Source organism: Aythya marila (assembly GCF_965140915.1).
Source record: "Aythya marila genome assembly, chromosome: 5".
In the NCBI taxonomy this organism is placed as follows: Eukaryota; Metazoa; Chordata; class Aves; order Anseriformes; family Anatidae; genus Aythya; species Aythya marila.
The window spans coordinates 63,661,476-63,679,768 of record NC_139046.1 but is presented as its reverse complement, the minus strand read 5'-3'; the positions used below and the strand labels follow the sequence as shown (position 1 = coordinate 63,679,768).

General features: G+C 39.0%; 1 protein-coding gene across 7 annotated transcripts in view; it reads left to right on the top strand.

Moving 5' to 3' along the window:
* Positions 1-18,293, top strand: part of GALNT18 (polypeptide N-acetylgalactosaminyltransferase 18) — a 345,491-nt gene that overhangs the window by 140,135 nt on the left and 187,063 nt on the right. Inside the window, exon 2 of one of the 7 annotated variants that reach the window (XM_082760494.1) lies at positions 322-377. The exons of the other annotated variants lie outside the window; for them this stretch is intronic. Within the exon in view, the coding sequence (XP_082616620.1) occupies positions 347-377 (31 nt within the window). The 5' untranslated portion in view covers positions 322-346. The remainder of the gene's footprint in view (positions 1-321; positions 378-18,293) is intronic. 7 annotated transcript variants of the gene reach the window in all.

The following is an 18,293-nucleotide window of genomic DNA, read 5'->3' as shown; positions in this document are numbered from 1 at the left end:
AGGCACTGTAGAACCACATTGGATAGCCACCTCTAAAGCTAACCTAGAGGGTAACATTTCTTCTGCAATGTCTTTTATCACAATCAGTTATGGGTGATATTTTGTACAAACTTGGTAGTCTGACTAACAGACAATAAAACGTACTTCACTGATCTTATTGAAGTACATTAACTTCTGAAATATCTAACATACTAATCATTTTTATCACTGTTTTCATGCCTATGTTATATAAATCTGACCTGTGCCTATTCTTATTTTTCTCTAATTTTCTCTTCTTTCTAATTTAAATAAATTTTTAATACTGCATTTTTCTTCATACAGCTTATGCTAGCATTGACAGCTGAGGATGGCACGCAAAAGAGATGACTCATGCTCAGGTGTGGCTTTCTTGATGATGTTTCATATTAAATAAAAATGATTTGCTGTTACTCTTGAATTTGTTCTGACTCTTGAACATCACTAGGTACTTTGATTTTTTCCTCAGTCAGAGATGTGTCTCAAACATCTCTAAAGTTTAGGAACGAAGAGTAAATGAAGTTAAGCTGCAGAATCTCTCCTAGATGTTACTTTTATTTCAAATGGCTTTGATTTTTATTATTTTTTGCTTTTCAAAATTGTATTTCTTCATACATTCTTTTCATATAACCTGATCTCTGCTGAAAAGAATGAAAATATATTTACTAAAAAGATTCGCCAGAAAATTTAACAACAAAAAACACTCAGAGGGAGAGGGAGATTTACTACAACTAAACCTGTGCACCCCTAAAAGACTTCCTGTGGAGAAGGCGAAAGCTTACACAGACACACAGCCTGCTAGAAGTTTTTCTGTGTACTGCCCTTGTACATACATGTATTTTATCTAAATGCACATTACATTTTACTAAAGATGACAAAAAAAAAGCTGAGGTTAAGTAGTGGTTTGGGAAGACAAAGATTGTCTGCAGGAGAACACTGCTGAAGTTATTTAGTTTGCCTTTGGCTGTTATTGATAATGTGCTGTTCTTTGTTCCTGGAAGAAATGTAGAAGCCTCATTGCACTGAATATTTAAGTCTGGGGCCAACAGGTTGCAGTGCATGCTTTGCATTCAGAGATAGCATCAAAACAAGAGCAGGGAGACACTATATCTTCTCCCAAGCAACATGCTGGGGCTCCATTTTTTATTAAGTATGGGAACCTATGAAGGAAGACCATGCTAACTGTTTATCTATATAGTTTTGTGAGCTTGAGAGGAAAAGGTGTCACAATTCTTTGAAAAAGTAAAAAATTATTGTGGCGTTCTGATGCTAGTCATTTGCTGTCCCAAGTGAAATAAACAAAATACTGGGAAACATTTAAAATTATAAAACATATAAAACAGTATCTTGAACATACAGACAGTGGGGATTGAGTGCACTCAGCAGTTTTGTGGATGACATCAAGCTGAATGGTGGAGTTGATAAGATGGAGGGAAGGGATGCCCTCCAGGTGGACCTGGACAGGTTTGAGAGGTGGGCCCACATGAACCTCATGTAGTTCAACAAGGCTGAGTACAAGGTGATGCATCTGGATTGGGGCAACCCAAACATCAGTACAGACTGGAGGATTAAGGCATGGAGTTGTAGTGGGTTTATATGGCAAGGTTTTGGTAGCAGGGGGCCATAGGGGTAGCTTCTGTGAGAAGAATCAAGAAGCTGCCCCATGTTAGGTAAGGGCCCTACTGCTGACCAGAGCCGAGCCAATAAGTGGTGTTGTTTGCACCTCTGTGAGAGCATGTTTAAGATGCGGGGCGGGGGGGGGCGACATGACGACTGTGCACCACACAGTAACTGGGAGAGTGAGAGGAGTGAGGAACAGCCTTGCAGGCACCAAGATAGTGAAGAAGGAGGGGGAGAGGTGATCCAGGTGCCAGAGCAGAAGTCCCCTGTGGCCTGTGGTAAGGACCATGGTGAAGCAGGCTGTCCCCCCACAGCCCGTGGAGGAGACCATGGTGGAGCAGGCGGACCAGCACTGATGGATGCTGCCGCCTGTGGAGAACCCCTGCTGGAGCAGATTCCAGAGCAGACCTGTAGCCCGTGGAGAGGAGACCATGCAGAAGCAGGTGACCTGGCAGGAGCTGCAGCCTGTGGGGAACCCAGGTTGGAACAGTTTGCTCCTGAGGGATGGACCCCGTGGTATGGACCCATATCTGGAACAGTTCTTGAAGAGCTGCTGCCTGTGTGAAGCCCATACTGGATCAGTTCAGCAAGGACTGCATCCCGTGGGAGGGACCCCACAGCACAGGGGACGAGAGTGATTGAGAAGGAGCGGTGGAAAAGAAGCACTATAGACTGGCCATAACCCCATTCCCCTGCGCTACTCGGGGGGAGGAGGTGGAAGAGGGTGGATGGGGTGGAAGGTGCTTTTTGGTTTCTTTCCTTTGTTTCTCACTTCTCTAGCTTGTTAGTAATAGGTAATCTTACTGTCTCCCTATGCTGAGTCTGTTTTGCCCATCATGATAAATACTGTGAGATCTCTTCCTCCTTATCTCAACCCTTTGGCCCTTTTCATTGTATTTTCTCCCTGTTTGTCTTTGAGGCCATCAGGTCAAGGGCAATTTTCTCCCTCTGCTCTTTTGAGACCACACCCGGAGCACTGTGTCTAGCTCAGTGGTCATCTCCATAAGGACATGGAGCTGTGAGAGCAGGTCCAAAGGAGGACTATGAGGATGATCAGAGGGCTGGAGCACCTCTCCTGTGAAGAAAGGCTGAGAGAGCTAGGGTTGTTCAGCCTGGAGAAGAGAAGGCTCTGGGGAGACCTTACAGTGTCCTTCCAGTACCTAAAGGGAGCCTACAGGAAAGCTGGGGAGTAAAATAGTAAAATAATGATTAAACTAATCTCAAACACCAAGAAAAAAATAGCCTAAGTATTATGAGGCAGAATTAACTTTTCAAGTATGAATGTATACTTTTTCTCCTTATTCTTATTCTGAAATGTCAAATGTTGGCAACTAACTAAATATTCTTTTGGATCATAATCCGCTTTCTGGCTTCTGTTCATTTGTTCAAGTAACACATTGGTTTGTCACCTGTTAACTGCTACTCTCTGAGAGTGTTAGTAGGTACATTCCTGTGGAAGTTTACTTGATACTATATTGAAAGAAATAGGGAATGATTTATTAGCATGAAAAGGACCCATATTCTTAGTGAAGTCTCTTACCATTGCTGAAAGAGATGTTAAAGCCAACAAAGAGAGAACAGTATGTTGGGCGGGCTCATACCAGACTAGAAGTAGAGGTAAGCAGCCTAAGAAGGATTTATGAAGAAAATGGTGCTAGGGAGGTGCAAAGAAGAAGGATGCTTTCCATCCAGGTGTTAAGAACCTTCTCCGAATATAGAGGATATCAGGAAAAAAGTCAGAGGAAGAACTTTATGGAAGTACTAAGAGATTGGATTCAGAGGTGTCCAGGAAGCAAAAGCAACAGAGTTTAAAAGTACATGTCAACAGGCTTTTCTATTCACATTGAGCATCTCTTACATATGTAGAAAATTCAGTCATTACTCAGGATGGCACCTTGGTTACCTCAGGTGACCAGCTACTTATAATTTAAAAACTTGTAAACATTTGATTGAAAAAAATGATTGTAGGCATATGTATTCTTCTCAGCATCACTGATCACAGCGAGGTGACTCTCCAATAAATTGAAGAGGATGTGAGCAGCAGAGAATCTGTTCTTCCATCTGTAACAGCAGCACAGTATAATCTTAAATGGGATCACTTTTAATGAAGGTGCTTAGTTAATTACTCAGCTTGTTGGTATTTGATGTGATTCTGTATCGTTAGGCATTTACTTGCTGTTCCCTGGATATGTTGCATGTCCAGAGGTACTCTGCTGTGATTAGCGCTTATTGGTGTACCCATGTGAAGATATCTTTCTCACCAAATTGGCAAGTAAGGCCTAAAAAATTATACTGATATTTTATTAGACTGTGGTATGAAGACCACAGATAAACAGGAATTGAAAATGAGAGAGAAATGGTAATCTAGCAGTGGCGTGGCAACTCAGACTACTAGTGCAACTGTAGCAGTATTGTAGGAATACTTAAAGGATTGCACTGATTATACAAAAAAAAAAAAAAAGGTGATTTGGGTGTTCTGTGTTGGTTTCTTTTATGATTTATTCAGAGAAGTTCTGTCTGGTAAGTAGAAACACTGACCTTGTGACTTTAATCAGGCAGCAATGCCAGTCTTACTCGGTTTGAGACAACCTTTGCAGGGGCAAGTATTTCACCTCTTAGAGTTTGAAGCTAAAACTAATATTGTAACCAATCCTACAACCGGTTGCGGTTTCTTGTTGCTTTTTACTTTTATTCATAAATTGATTTAAAATAGCTTACATATATAATATTTTAGAATGTTTTTTCGAAATCTAAGTGATACCTGAATTCCTTCTCATCTGCTACCCCATTCAGCTATTCCCTAATTCTGCAGCTTTTCTTGGTTAAATAAGCGTCCTAAGTCTCATTCAAACCTTAAAATTTCATCTCACTTTAGTCTTCCACAATAATAAACTAACAGTGTTAATCTGCAGATGTGCCTATAGGGTCCACACCTTTGCTTTAAAGATTGACTGAATTTATTTGAATCATTTTCTGCTTCCCCTGCCAGACAGTTTTCCTTCCTATTTGTGTTTTCCTTTCCCTTTGTACCTTGCCAAGAAGAACCTGAGGCAGGATGGCTTTCTTGTGTGTTACTGCTACTGTCAGCAGAGGAGCTGGCTGCCTCTGAGGCAGTTACAGTGATTGAAGGGGCCAGCTTTTATAGGAATGTGGTATAAAATCCTGCTCCCTTCTGTGTGACTTGCAGGCTCCTGGATACAGAGAAAAAGCAGGCTGATGTGAGTAATAGTGCTAGTATGATATGACAGTGTTGTGCCTTCTGATGTGGGTGATGACGTGATACCAGTGATGTATCGTGCTGCTGCTGCAGTACCAGCAGATCTATGATGTTGTGCTTCAGCCTAGGCCCTGGGCCCCAGCCATGCCTCTTAGCCCACTCGCAGCTATTTGCCACAGAGGCTGGAGGTGCAGCCATACTTAGTCAGGCTGCTGGGGAGCTGAGCAGTTTCCCCAACACATACTAGTCCATGTCCATGTTGCCATTTAAATGGCTTTTGCACTTACTGGAAATAATGACACAGCATTAATGGCATTTCAATACTTTTGCTGGTACTTGTGAAAGATCAGAAGGTATTTTCTATCACTGCTGTCTACAGATTGGGTTGCTGATCTGGAGCACTGAAGCAGTAGAGATAATCTGAGACTAAATTTATTGAGGTGTTTCTTGAAGTCCATTGTTGCAGCTGAACACATTGCATGTCTTCAGGTACAGAAACTTTGTGTCTTCAAGTTTTTAGCTTTTGTTTTGGTTCATATTTTCTTTGTGGAAAGCTGATTTGTTTTGTATTTCCGAGTGCAGATCATCATTGTTTAGAATCTGTTTTTTGTTTGCTTCATAGATAGAGTTTAAGGAATGACAAAATATATGAGCTACCTGCTTTCACACTGGGAGGCTAAATGTTTGGGAGTCGTGGTGTTTTTCAGTGTCTACTATGTTTGCAGTTGACACTCCTGGGTTTCCAAGGGTTGTTTTTGCAATGTTCAATGCATGTGTTACCAGTGGTGAGAAGGCTGGAAATGAGAGCCAGCGGCACAGACAGCTCGTTACGGATAAGACTCAGGATGTCTGAACATGAATCAGATCTCTCTGCTGAATGGCTCGTTATTTTCTGCAGGTTCGACTGCAAATGGCAGTCTTGTGGGCTGTTTTTTTCCTTCAAGTTTGACTTGCTGTTCTTACCTTGGTCTCAACACCTTTTTATCCCTTTGTTAACCAATTGTATACACTAGGGAAATGGAGAATGCTATTGGCATAGTTGGTAGAGGATGTGAGAGGGAAGAAAAGACATTTTATTTAACCTTCAGTTGTGATCTTAAATATTTTTTCTTCAAATTCAGTTACCAAGTACCTTAAGGTGTCCTGTTTCAAGAGTGGCTGCTCTGATCTGCTTTTTAAGAAGAGGATAGAGCCATTCTAACCCCTCCCCCCTGACTTGATTTATACTTCACAGTTTAAGAAGTACAGAATATCCTATCTGTTTTCATTAAATCAGTCTGCAAAGATGATATTGCTGTAATTACAAAACACATTATACAATGGGAAATGAGTTCGTTTTAAAAGATGGAGAGTTTTCTATTTTTCATCGTCATGGAATGGTAAAGTGCAGTGCAGTGTCCTGAAGAAATAAGGTTGCTTGTGGGAATGAGACTATGTGTTCATATGCAGGAACTCTTGAACCTGGCTGGTTGATTTGGGCTAAACCAAGCAGGGGGGGGAGTTGACCTCAAAGACCATAAATTCATACTGCTTTTTGGAAAACAGTTGGCTGGGAAAAGAAAGGCCTCCTAATGTTGCCCTAGTGTAGAAAGTTGTGTTGCAGTGCAAGCTCACACTGAGAACATGCATTTGTGTACACATCCACTCTCTACCAGTGCCTTAACTGATATGTAGGCTTAGCTAGAGAATCAAACAGAAGGTGATTGAAAATACCAAACAGAAGGTGATGGAAAGCTAAACCTCATTAGTTCTGTGCATTATAGACCCATTGTTTATACTGCATTTTCCTGCTCTTTGCCCTTTATTTGTCTCATCTTCCAAATTGCTGAGACAGAATCAAGTTTTCTGTTGTGTCCACTTCTCAAGACAGTGTTGAATATGAAACTGGTCCATAACACTTGGCTTTTTATTTTATTTAGTGCCCCATGTTTGTGTGTTATTTTTGGCATTTAGTATGAAACAAGCAAGCCTTTCCTTGAAATGCCTTTAAAAACATCTTTTCACTAAGAATCCTGTAGCAGCCCACAGAGAGAACAGATCTCAGGGAAAGTCATAAGCTGATAGCAGAGTATAGAGGGCAACAGGTCTGGGATTGTATTACTAAGGATTTCTAAAAACTGCTCCTCAGCAATGCCCCTCACTTTGTTTTTTGTTTATTTGTTTGTGTGTGACTGTTTCAGTTCTGTCTCTTTTGTAATAAATTGTAAATAGTCTTGGATTTAGGTTGTACCCAGTGCATACAAGAGCTATCTTTGTACACACACAGCTGATGAATTTAAGGTGCACCTAGGTTTACTCATTAAATATTGAAACCTCAATTGCCCTTTCATAGATAGACATAAAAACAGACAGTGATTAAATATGTCAAGTCAAGCTGTCTGCATTTTTTTTTAACCTGTTTTAAACACACGTGCATGCGTACACACACACTTTCATTTTCTTTGTCATTATTACAGCAATAATCTGTACAGAGGCTCCAATGGATTCCCAACTGCAGTTGTACAGACTGCCTGCTTTGGATTTAAGCTAGTACCAAACAGCCTTTTAAAAGTCAGAAAAAATTCCTGTCACTGGTGGGCGTATAACTTTCCTTTTCCTCTGGGCTATTTGTATCTTGACTTCAGCAAATGAGTTTGCTTCCTTTTGTACTTTACAGGGAGGGAGAAATTGACTTCCTGATTTTCTGACAGTTTTGTGTTCTCGATATGCTATTGTCAGCCCTGTGGCTGAGATGTTCAGTTTGCCACGTAGGGTCCCAGACATAGAGTCCTCACTTACACTGCACTGGTGAGGCTAACAGAAAACCTGTTTTGTTAGAAGATGACGGGGCACATGTAGGGGAAACTGCATCACATCATCATTAGTTCTCCGATATGCAGCGAGACCAGTACAATCTTAATAGTTGTACTGACCTGAAAAGTTACTCATATTTAGTTAAAACCTAAGTCAAAGTGCTAGAGCTTTTAACTTTTTCTCATCTTGCTTTCCAAAGCAAAAGATGTGCTGCTAATGAGCACATTTCATTGTCTTAATCATGTGCTTACTTGTCTTTGAGGTTTCTGATGTCAGTGGGGTCATTCACATAGTGAGCATTGTGCACACGTCTGAAAGCTGTCTGTCAAGGTTGCAACAGAAAAACAAAATAATCTGAGAAGATAATGTTATTCCTTTTGAAATGCATATCATCAAAACAGTTCTTTAAAATCAGTTCCTCTTGCTTGCTCTTTACATGAAATAATTTATCTTGAGATTTTTATGCACTTAACCAAGTTCTAGTATGATTATTCCCATGTTAAACCGGTGACATGAATATGATTGCACAGATACAACTTAAATCAAAATTTGTCTCTGTGTTTTTGGTTCAGAGCTGAGGAAAGTGAGGGCAATTCAGTTGACCTGAGGAGGTTTATGCACAGTCTGAATCTGGTCTGTGATGCTCATTTTCTGTTGCTGTGTGAAACAGTTTTAAAACCAAATTCATTTATGGCAGCAACAAATGAGTAGACTAGAATTCTTAAGGTTTGCTCATGAGAACCCATAGGGCTTTTCTTTGCCAGTTCACCCCCAAACACAATAAATAAAATCCTAAAATGAAGACCGTAAGATGGGCAGCCTTTTAGGATGCATCAGATTTTAAGCTCTAGTATCCCTGATGTCTGACAGCAGAGCAACATCATGCCATGTGGCTCATGGTGCTGACAACAGCTGTAGGGAGGCTATAGAAACCGCCTGTCCTTCACATGCCCCTAAAATACTGAATTATTTTTCTACTTTGAAGGCATCTCTGATAGTTATAGAAGGTCTCATAAGACTTACTGAAGTCTAATTATTAATTCACAGCATCTTCTCCCCTCCTGGAGAAGTGCATGCACATACACACACCCATGTAGCTCATGGATGTGAGCATTTGCTGTGTTGTTTCCAGCTGTTTGACACACATGATACCATTGTGGATTTGTGTGTGGTTTACAGTCACTGTTCTCATTTGTACTGGTGAGTGTTCTCTGTATAAGAGGTAGACATTAAAAATCTGTCTTTTTATTTTTAAAGAATGTTTTCCAGCATTCGTTAAACAATCTATAAGTTGTTCCCACCAAGAAGAATTAGTACAGTCTCCACCTTGTTTGATTTTTTTGCATGCAAGAGATTTAAATAGGATCATGGGCATTGCTGAATTCCTTTTGAATGCATGCCTCTGGTAGGCTGATAGAATACAAGTCTGGGTTGCTGCCAAAAGGAAAATGGAAATAAAGGTAACTCCCTTGTCCATTCTTACTGTTTTTATTTTGAATACGGGAAACAAATGGCACTTCTCAATTAGTCTTTATACTGCCTCACTTTGTATGCAGCTGCTGGAAAGAATCTCCCTCTATTTTAAGACATGCAAACGGGTAGAAGGTGGTTATAGCTCATATTACATACAGCTGATCTTTATAGAGGTTCCCCAGGCACTTTCTATTGGAAAGAGATGCTGCAGAAAGTATAGTATTTATGAAGCAGTTTCAGGGGGTTCATTAAATTCCATAGGATGCATGAACTTCAGGTAGAATAAACATTTAAAGGGCAGCCTTGCATTTGAAGGGACAGGTAGCGAGAGTAATTTCTATCGGCAGTTACATTTATAAACATGGCATTTAAGAAACATCAGAAGCTGTAGAAAAGTTTGTTGTCGCTGTGTGGCTGCTTACTAAACAAGAAGAAAAACTGCTGCTAAGGAAATTACATGGAAATAAGAGAGATGCAAAGCCAAACAGAAGGAGTAGAAGCAGTTTGTTCCCAAGGCTGCATTATCAACAGCAGCAAATCAACATTTTACTTTCCTTCCTTTGGTTTTGATTTTAAATTTCTCACATCTGGAGTAGAAAATGCTGCAAGCAAAATGGTATATTTTTGAATTATTAGGGAGAGATTTTGATGGGTCTCATTACCACTGCTAGGCAGTTTTATAGGGAAAGCGAAGCTACTTTTTGTGAAAATAACCATATTCATGCAAACAGAATAGCAAATAGTGGTGAAGCGTTGTTTGTTTTTCCATCCTTTAGCTGTTCCTGCGTTGTTACATTTGTGACTTGATGACAAATACTGGGTTAATACCTTACCAGGTGCTGCATTTTTTTTCTTCCTGTAGGAAGAGAAAGTGTCTTTTCTTAAACTGATGTCATTAATTAAAATTAGCAAATGGCTAATGGAAAAGTCCTCTGATAACAAGTGCATAGCAGCTGACTGCAGGAAATCTTTTGACCAGTAAAGAACTTGCATGTGTGCTGGTTATCAACTACGTGAGTAAAAATCTTGAGGTTTCTTGTTTAATATGCTGTGAAATACCAAAGAGTGGCCTGAAGGCTAATAGCTATTGCATTTTTTTAATATACTTTTATTACTTCTGGTAATGGTACACCTGGTATGTCTCAGTGGGAGAAGGAGTGAGCCTTATCATGCTGGTAGTGTTGCATACAGCTCCTGATGAGGATGCTTGTAGAGTACACTGAGTGCTGTGTGCTTTGGGCATGCTGGCAGGAAGGTCTGTATGCAAAGCACACAAAGAGGGCTTTTTTTCCTGAATGTGTTCAATAATATTCACAAGACCTTTTTTGTGGAGCAAAAATGTGTTGTCAAGGTATATATGTCATTGTTTGATTAATGAGCATTTTTTGTGAAAACTGCTAGGCACAGTAAAGTTTTGGAAGTGTTTAGATTTGGAAGCAGCCATCAGTTTCTGTCCCTGCATGTGAAGTTCTTCCCACTACCAGCAAACACTGAAAAGCAGGGGTGACTTGTGTCCTATTTTCTGCAATGGTACCTGCAAGGAACAATCATCTGAAGAGCGATGAAAGTCTTTGCTTACCCTGAGTTAGGAATTACAGTTTTGAACCACAGAACCTTAGGAGGCCTCAGCCTCAACATCTCCCAGTATTTCATCTGCAGTATGGATCCAGCAAAGGTTACGTCTAATGCTGTGAATACAGAGATTTGAGGATTTTTAAACATGGAATAAAAACAAACATTTTTTTCCCGCGTCTGTCCCAGGCACTTCCAGACCCAAATTTGTATGGTTCAGAAGTAAGAAATGTGGTTTATTATAACAACAGTATTGTACAATGCCAACAATCTGATTTGGCAAGTGAGGTTGTTCTTCATTTCTGGCTTGCATGTCCCCTGTAGTAAATGTTCAGCGATCAAAATCCAGTTAACGATTTTGTTGAAGATGTATTGGTTAGTAGAGAATTCAGCTTGTTTTTTATTTATTTTTTTAAATTATTTTTTTATTCTTTTCTTTCCAACACTGGCATTGGCTTTGAAATGCTACTAGGACAAATAAATCAAAGTCAGACTTTCATCTATTCTTATTTTCTCTTCATACATACTGTCAGGTCTGTGGAATAAGAATGACCAGATACTTGCTGTGCAAGGTATTGTTTATGAAGTGTTTTTCTTCAGGGTGAAGCTGTAATAACAAGGTTGATTTTTGCTGTGTTAATGTAACAGATTACCAAAGACCTGGGTACCAAGACTAGCAACGTGTCTTAAAGTGAGAGACTTGGAGTGCTGCCTATTTGTTTGCTAAAAAATGGGTTAAAGGATGACCTTATCGTCCTTCACCAGAGTGAGAGGTAATGGTGCGTTCATTAGACGAAAAGCATAGCAAGATGCAAAGATTTGAAGCTTAGACTAGGTAAATTCATATTAGAGACCGATTTTTAATGATCAAAGTAAATGACAGGAATCATTTTTGTTTTAATTTAATTCCAGTCCTCAATGCTTTTTGCCTTTAAGTAAATACTACTCTAGTTGAAAGTGTAAGTTCAATGCACAATGTACAGCCTAAAAGCTGCTCTGGGTTAAGCTTTGGAAAGATAGTTTAAAATATGTTGCAAGTTAGTGGGGACAGTGCAAACCTGGGTGAAACTAGAGAGCTGTTATGCAGGAGGCATAACTTAATGGTTAGGGTCGCATTGAGGACTTACTGTGTAAATATAAGTGACTTTTAGAGAATTCCTATGTGCATGAAATTGAAGTATGGTGTTTTGCAGGTAGAAGGGTTCTCAAGTCAATATAAGAACATAGGTTGCATTGTTCCAAATGAGTTAAATGGTAAAACACCATAAATTCAAGGCACTGCTTTGCTTTCCTTGCAATGAAAGAAGCTGAGTGAACTGTTGTTACCTGTGGTGAAGTTTACGTAGTCATTAGAGTGGTTCTAGTGCTGTTACTTTTGTAGGTCATAACAGTCTTTAAAAGTAAATAGCTTATACAGACAAAAAGCTTTAAGTAAATTACAGAAGATAGTATTTTTTGTTGTTGTTTTTTTTTGAGATGCATGGCATCCAGCTATGCATCTTTTTTTTTTTTTTTTTTTCTTAATCCAATAAAATTACGCTGGACTGTTAATTATTTCTGCATTTTTTTCCTCGTGGAATCCAAGAACTTGAAAGTGCATGTTAGTCCCTTCAAGGGCAGCAGCAGCCGTTGATAATACATCTGAAACACTATTTCCTAGTTCCCGATCATTTTACCTAGAAACAGATGAACAGCTCTTTTCACTGGCTTTTTGATAAAATTTCTAAAACATAAGGCTGAGGAAATTGAGACAGACTTTTCTTGGGTTTGGAGTAGAGAAATGGAAACCAGTCATGCCTTACTTTTACTGCAGGACTGCACAAGCCACTTCCCATTTCTGCCCCACTACCATTCCCAGCTTCTTAATCTGTAAATTTAGTTGGTAATAGCTCTTAGTTTGTAAGGAGCTGGAAACATTTTTATAGAAGCATGTGGTAAAGGTTACGTTAACCAAATTTTTGGTTTTCTGATGAGGTGACCCATAGAAGTTCTGACTGCAAAAAGACTTTTCTCATCAGAGACAGTAGAAGTTCAGACTTGCAAACTGGAAATTCCTTGATACAATACAATCTCTTTAACCTCACCCCACAAGTGGTGTTGTAAAAACATAATAATAATCCAATAAAATATGTGTACAAATAAACCATTGTGCACTTAAAGTTGCCTTTGAAATGTAATTAAAATTTGAAATAAAATGGAGAGCTTTGAATAAATGAGAAGACCATGACTTAGTAAATTAGCTGAAGGGCCCTGCTCTTGTCATTCTTGAAGTCAGAATACTTGGTGCCTTTGTCCACAGGCCATGACATGGGGCAGGCTGTGACACAGGGTAAAGGTAGCACGTACTTGTCATAGAATTAGATGCAGGGAGTTACAGTTGCAGAAGATTTTCCTGAAGCCAATGTTTGAGGTCGTCTCCAAGTTCTTTTTCCCCTGTGTGCCCTCATGTTCCTTCCTGCAATATAATGATTTATATCTCACATTTCTCTCAACCACCACCTTGTGTGCTCATGGCCTGTGTTTACCACTTGATGTTCCATGCTCCTTTTCCTCTTCCCCACATGCTCAGAGTTCTCTCAGCTTTCGTCTTACCCAATGAATCTCACTATCTGAAGTAGAATCTTTTGTTTCCTCTCTTTTAAGGAGAAGGTTATTCAGGCAACTAATATGTCAAGCACCTTTGGAAGACTGGGAAAGCTGAGACAACTGCTCTTACTTGTAAACAATTCAGATGTCTGAAGTCACAGCTATCCATCATTTCTCATAGAGATGCTATGTAAGCTTGGCAAAAGAAAATAATTTAATTTGTGCTATTTCTAAGCAAATAATTTTTTTTTGTGCAGAAAAAGAAATTGGAATGTAAGGATCATTAACCATATATCTGATCATTTCAAACTTTTAATTTCATACAGGATATTTTTTTCCATTCTCTTTGTAGCTGGAAAGTAAATGTCCTCTCCCTGGAGCTTAGGGAATTGTAGAAGAATGTACACAAATCCATTGCTGAAATAACATGTATCCAGGGCAGCCATAGGAGTGTCTTTTGAGGCACAACAGCTTCCTGTGAGATGTACAAGAGGATACCAAAGCATAGTGTTATATGTAGTTGAGCGCTTCAGCCATTCTCACTTTCTAGGCCTTTTGTGTTTTTCAAGAAAAGGACTCCCACTGGGTTTCTTGCTCAGGCTGCTGGTTCTGGAAAATGAAGAGAAAGCAGTTCCCTTTGGACTCTTGATGTAGTCCTTTTGGTTCATTAAAGTGCTTAGAATGGGCCACAATTCTCACATAGATCATGGCGAATTTTGCTGCGCTAACCTTTCTGCAGGTTTGTCCCAATTTTGTGTCTGAGAGAGCAGTGTGGCACTAAGTGCAAGAGTGTTATGTACCTCTGCTCCTTCAAGAATTCATAGTTTGTACCTTATTTTCAGTAGTGCAGTGTCTGATGCTTGTGCTTTGCAGCACTAGGCTAAGGGCATTTGCTGACCCACTGGCATATGAAATGAACGTCAGACTTTTGAATTACTGCACTTGTTTTTTTGATCTGTTCTTACTCTTGTTTGAACATTATGAAGTGAATAATGTGTTTAATGTTTTTTGATGTAAAGAAGGGGAAAGGCACATAAAAATATACTCTACACGAAGGAAAAAAAAGAGTGCAAGATTTCAAGGATATTTGCCGTATGTATGGAGTTGGTCTTGGGGAATTCACTCTATCTCATCAAGAGACTGAAGCAGTCTCTTGTTCCTGCAGAGGGAGAATGGTCAACGTTTGTTGTCTCAGGCAGGGTTGATAAGAAGCCAGATGCTTCACATCTTCAGTGTTTTTCAAGGGTGTCCTTGACTTTTCCTAAGAATCTGTTTCTAAACTGTGACCTCCACCAGTCTAGACTGATGGATTACCCATACTCCATCAAGCAGCTGGGGAGAACAAAGCCAGGAAGCACTTCTTCTTTTTTTAGCACTGGTAAGTGCTGAATCCTTGCTTAGATTCCTTGTCACGTAGGGGACAGATTCTGATCTCAGCTGTAGTAGTAACTATTTATATTAACTTACAACATTGACAAAGTAAGTCTGGGTTTATGTTAGTTTGTGACACTGTATTATAAATAGTTTTATATCTTTACTGAATCCCAGTTCCTTTCTGTGAGATGAGTAGTGGGAGGGAGGAGTTCGAACAATTTCTGATTCTTTTTCTGTAAGTTTTCTCCCTATCCACTTTCTCTATTAGGTCGATTTCTGTCTATTCAATTGGCTTGTGTGGGAAACATCTCAAGATATAATTCCCTTAGGTCAAGTTCTACACAATTTTTATTTTCAAGTATTTTATAAGATAGAAAAGTTGATTTTCTTTTTTAAATGCATACTCAATTAGAAGATGTTCTTGACTATATTAAGATTTTTCATTTTGAAGCTTTTGGCAATTATGATTGTGGAGCTTTACAAAAAGACCACAGTTAATTTCTTGAAAAGTCTAGTTAAAAGTCTTCAGTGATTCATTTTTTTTGAAGGACGTAGTATTATAATCAATAAGGATATATGTACTATAGTTTAACTTAGGAAAAGCTATGTTATTCCTGGAGTTAAAAGGGCAGTTCATCTTCAAAAGGGCTAATTTGTCAAGTTTAAGACTTCGTAATTTCATAATGGAGAAGTTTTAGAATCCAGTATCCTTAAGGCGTGCCAAGAATTGAATGCATTTTCAGGATTATGGCCAAGTTAATGTTTGAAAATATTGTCATTTGCATGAAATTGCAATGCAAGAGCAGTGTTAAAATAGTTAGAGTATGTTCTGAAGTAGCTAATGAATGTAGTGTAACTTGATGTATTGTAACTAATGGTGTAACTTGAAAATTCAAATTTAAATCAGATGCATTAATAGCAAAAACAAACAACTGCCATCCCTACAGGTCTGAGGGTTGGAGAAAGAGTTGTTTTCATTGGATAGGATCTCCTACAGAGATCATTTTTGTTGTTCTTTTAAATGCAGAGGGATTTTGAAAATGATAGAATAGAATGAATAGTTTGTTCTTAGACTGCTGACATAGTGTTTGTAATTAAGAATGTTAAGTGTGTCTGTTTTTTCCTACTAGGTAAACATGCAGTATTTCCTGTAGGCATAGAATCGCAGAATCATTGAGGTTGCAAAACACCGCAAAGATCATCTAGTCCAATTGTTAACCTAGCACTGTCAAGCCCACCTACTACAGTATTTCTAAGTAATGAGTTAGATAACCAAAAAGATTTTTTTTTAAAATCTTACAGCCAACAGTCCACTTTTATCAGCTTAAATCTGTCACAATCCTATGTACAAGGTCATTAAATATCACTGCAACCAAATTTCAGATGGTTAGGCAGAGTTGTGTCTCTGTTACAGCCATGAAGTTTGGAGAAGTTCTACTTAACACCTGCCAAAGTAGACCTTCAGCCCTCTTCCATGCAAAAATAGCTTTTTCTGTAAGCAAATGAAAATCTATAATCCTAAAACAGATGAACCACTTAACATTGTTTTCTCTTCAGTCAGCACACAGTTGTATTTAAAACCACACTACTCTGCAGCCTTTTTTCTAGATATAGATGAAAACAAAGTAAATGCATGTTTATTCAGAGCATGAACAATATAAAGAGGTCATGTAGAAGTAGAGAAACATTTCTTAAGTGATTTTAACTTTGACAAAGTAGTGAGAAATGGATTTGTGCATAGGACAGGAAATTCTTTGGGATCTGTTCAGGTTTATAAATTTGCAACTGTTCTGGCATTGAAAATCCATATTAATACATGCTTAGGAAATTACAAATGAATGATGAGACACAGGACTCCCACCTTGGCAGCACACAGAATTCTTCAATAGCTTTTTCAGTAGAAAGCAAAGCAAACAGCTGCTGGAAGACTCTTGCTTTTCTCTGTTGTGCTTTGTTGGTCTGAGGTTTTTCTGGCTTAATTTAGCATGCTGAGAATCTGTTGCTGGATTTGTCTGAGATATTTGTTTATGTGCCTGCCCCCAGCCCATTGCAAAGACCAACTGCCTTTGAAAGAGAGTGCAAGTCAGTCAGAACCCTCTGGTAAAGTTGATAATTTCACCATTCGTTCCCAATGCTTTAGTTGCTCATTCATGCAGGTGTCATTTCTGTTGCTAGACAAGCACAGCAACACTGGACAGCTTAGGACATTCAGTCTGCTGTCTCAAAAGTTACTGAACACCCTGTGTCTTCCAGCTGGTAGTATGAGCATCTTCTCAGCCTGTGATCACTCACCATTTGGCAGATGTACCAGGGATGTGCAAGAGAGAGAGCAAGGTAGTCCAGTCCTCCCCGCTGCTTGCCCGATTTCCATTCTCGTTCCTTTGGATTCCGTTGTTTTTGTTTCTTGGTACAGACTGACTCCCATTAGCAGTAATTCATTTACTGTAGGAGTTACTTACAGGCCAGCTGTGCCACTTTGATGATGCCATCTGCCATCCATGAGTAAAAGCCAGCTTCCTGCAGCCAGTATGTGCAAGAGAAACTTTTCCTAAGATACCCAAACACTCACACATAGGGTGTGCGTGCATCATAAAGCACAAGAGCAAGGTAAACTGGTGAGCTATTGGGAATCACTTGAGATCTGTATCTTCAGTCGGGGTACTAGAATCTGGAATAATTATGTCTAATTGATTAATTCAGCTTTGTAAGGTACAGCCAGCAGCATCTGTCTGGGCATAGCTGGAAGAATGAAATTATTATTCACTAGCTAAATATATCATCCTCTTAATTGCAGCAGGCCTTAATTCATATTTGATGGGTGGTTTTTACATTATTACTTAATCAGTAGGAACAAAATATTTTTGTGAATATTTCTGTGTCTCGGATCTCTCCTGGTGTTTGGTATATGGCCTGCATCAAATAAGGCTTCCCAATACTGTTAAATGGCTGCTTTCCTGCCAGGGCCCACTATTTGAATAATAACATATGTGCTGCATGGGCAAAGTTGTAGTATTATTTGCCATGTCCTAGGCCAGGTGAAGCTGATTAAGTGAAAAGACCCCACTGGTTAGTTCAGCCAGTCAGCTTATGCTACCATGTGCACTGAGTAGTGTTAATCTTATTAGGACCAAAGGGCAATGCCAGTCAGATTCATACATTACATCAGTTACAGGTTAAAGCAGTTGATTGTTACTTGCTTGTTTTTCTGTATAATGGAGAATTGTGTTCCAGAGGTTAGACCTCAAAGGCCTCTTGATCTATACAACTTGAGGAAGGAGATTAGCCATAACCTAATATATAACAGACACTTAAAATTTGTTGGTCTAATAAATAAAAATGTAAGTTTTGACCTTGTCTGTGACCTTCAGTGAAAGCTAATGAATACTTAATAATACTTAATAATGAATACTGTTTGTAAGGTTTTGCTTCAATTAATTCCTTATATGAAAAGAAAATAAATTTTAGAAAGTCATATCTCCTTTTCCACAGGTATTGAGGGTACTGATAATTTTCCTCATAGTTTAGCAATGCTTATGTTTCATGTCAGCTAGTGCTTGCTGAGCAGAATTAAAATAGAAAAGTTCTGTCAGAGAAGAGCTGATTCATGAGTTTTTCTCTAAATACTGTTTATTTGAATGCAATT